We start from the raw sequence: 2,107 nt of genomic DNA, 5'->3' as shown, positions 1-2,107 counted from the left end.
AAACAGTTAACCTAACTATTAATTAATCATAGAAATAATAAACTAGGTATAAGATAATAGTCAAATGGTTTGGAAAACCATGTAAAAATTAAAATTGATAATTATGTTTATTCTTATAAAGTATCTACTATACAGTGTGACAGTATATTATATGAAAAATAAAGAAAATTTAATACATCCATTTATGTTCAATTATTACCTAATAATCGTTAGGGATCAAATGTGTACCGGTTATTAGGTAAGAACACTTTAATTCTAACCAAGACATTATTCCTTAAATGTCCATCATAGCTTGTTTAATAATAATATTTTTTTTTTTTTGACATATTAGGTTTTTATTTGTACAATCTGTATATAAGAAAAATTACAATAAGCACAATGGATGTAGAATATAATATAGGTCATCATGGTTGGCTTGGAGAAGAAACTATTCAGCAATAGCACTTCATGACAGGATGGGAATAATAATATAAAATTATTTTTTATGATTTTAGACGTGCATTAGAAAGAGCAACAACACAAACATTAGCACCGAAAAAGATGAATAGTTTGTTTAATAAGTGGTTAAAGTTGGAAAAAAAGTATGGGACTTCTGAATCTGTAGATAAGGTTAAGATATGCATGAATAATAAAATTATGTTGCAAAAGTAATCTTGAACGGTTAATAATAAAAACAATAATATTTTAAGAATTAATTATTGTAATTGTTTTGTTATAAATATCTAGAACCTATAATAATCTTATGAATCTATATTGTTTTTCTTACTATGTGTATGTAGGTTTCTCATTCTCATTCCAATGCAATTGATAACCATTGTATCTATTTAAAAAAAATTAATTATCTTATCTCACAGACTTAAAATACTTAAGTTAGAACTTTATGAGTGTTGTTAAACTTTATAAAAATATTTACTAAATTTCGCACAGTATAAATTTGAAATTTATGTTTTTTAATATGCATTCATACAGAAGAACAACATGAAATATATATATATATATATAAAAATAAGTACAATTCATAACTTTTATAACTGTCCACATTGTGATATAACAATAGGTATTTTTGGTTCGTTGTTGGGACCAGTAAGAACATTTTCAATTTTTCTCATTACCAACAACCCATCATTACATGGCCAAATACCACATGTTTTCTATCCAAAAAGTTGCACTTTGCACAAGTAATAAAAAACTAACACACATTGGTATCTATATTATTATTTGCCTATTGTGGAGAATATAAAAAAATAATTTATAAATTGTATACAAAATTATAGTGTACACTTAAGTTATCAAATGTGTACCGGTTATTAGGTATATTTTTTTATTGCTCAATATTTAAAAAAAAAACCAAAATATATAGATCTATTATAAATTTGATATAGGTATACAAATAGTATATATTATAATAATTAAAAAATATAAAATGTATCAAAAAAGGATAATGGAAGGATTGCTGAATCAAAAAACTTGAAAACCCATAGACCATAAGTCATTTCATAGTAGAAGTTCAAAAGTATTGAACATATAAAAATTAAAGGCACAATTTTTTTTATAAGCATTTTAAATTCAAATGTTGATGAAATCCGGAATGAAATCCATCATAATCGCGAACATTATAAAATTATTTTGTATTTAAAAAAGTATATAATGTTCAATTTTTATAGCTAAGAACTAAAAGTTCAAAACAAGGTTAAAATATTTATAAATATAAGTTATACCTATTTAACTATTGCAAATAATAGGTAACAAATTGGCAACAAAAAACAGCGGTAAAACGGAAATATTTACACGACACCAGTTTTGAATTAAATTTATTTTGATGTTTTTGTTGTGATTAAAAATGATTAGGTAACCTTCATGAGTTAAAATCTTAATAAAATACTTGAAGTACCTACATTTTATATAGACCTGATATTATAATGTCTAAAATATTTTACATTTTGGAAAGTCTGCATAGTACTTACCTAATAACTTATGATTATAGCAAAATTACATTAAAAATACATCTAGGACGTTACCAAATATGTATGTGATTTTTATTTATTAGATTACCCGAATTCGTTACCAAATGTATTCATTTATTTTTTTCCATTATTTAGTTGTGTTT

General features: G+C 23.7%; 1 protein-coding gene across 1 annotated transcript in view; it reads left to right on the top strand.

Moving 5' to 3' along the window:
* LOC100163130 (protein RRP5 homolog) overlaps positions 1-666 on the top strand; it is an 11,351-nt gene extending 10,685 nt beyond the window's left edge. The window contains exon 7 of the mRNA XM_029491030.1: positions 495-666. Within this exon, the coding sequence (XP_029346890.1) occupies positions 495-651 (157 nt within the window). The 3' untranslated portion in view covers positions 652-666. The remainder of the gene's footprint in view (positions 1-494) is intronic.
* Positions 667-2,107: the final 1,441 nt, after the last annotated feature.

The sequence above is a fragment of the Acyrthosiphon pisum genome, chromosome A3, assembly GCF_005508785.2.
Source record: "Acyrthosiphon pisum isolate AL4f chromosome A3, pea_aphid_22Mar2018_4r6ur, whole genome shotgun sequence".
In the NCBI taxonomy this organism is placed as follows: domain Eukaryota; kingdom Metazoa; phylum Arthropoda; class Insecta; order Hemiptera; family Aphididae; genus Acyrthosiphon; species Acyrthosiphon pisum.
Note: the sequence above shows the minus strand (reverse complement) of the source record. Positions and strands in the feature narration are given on the sequence as shown.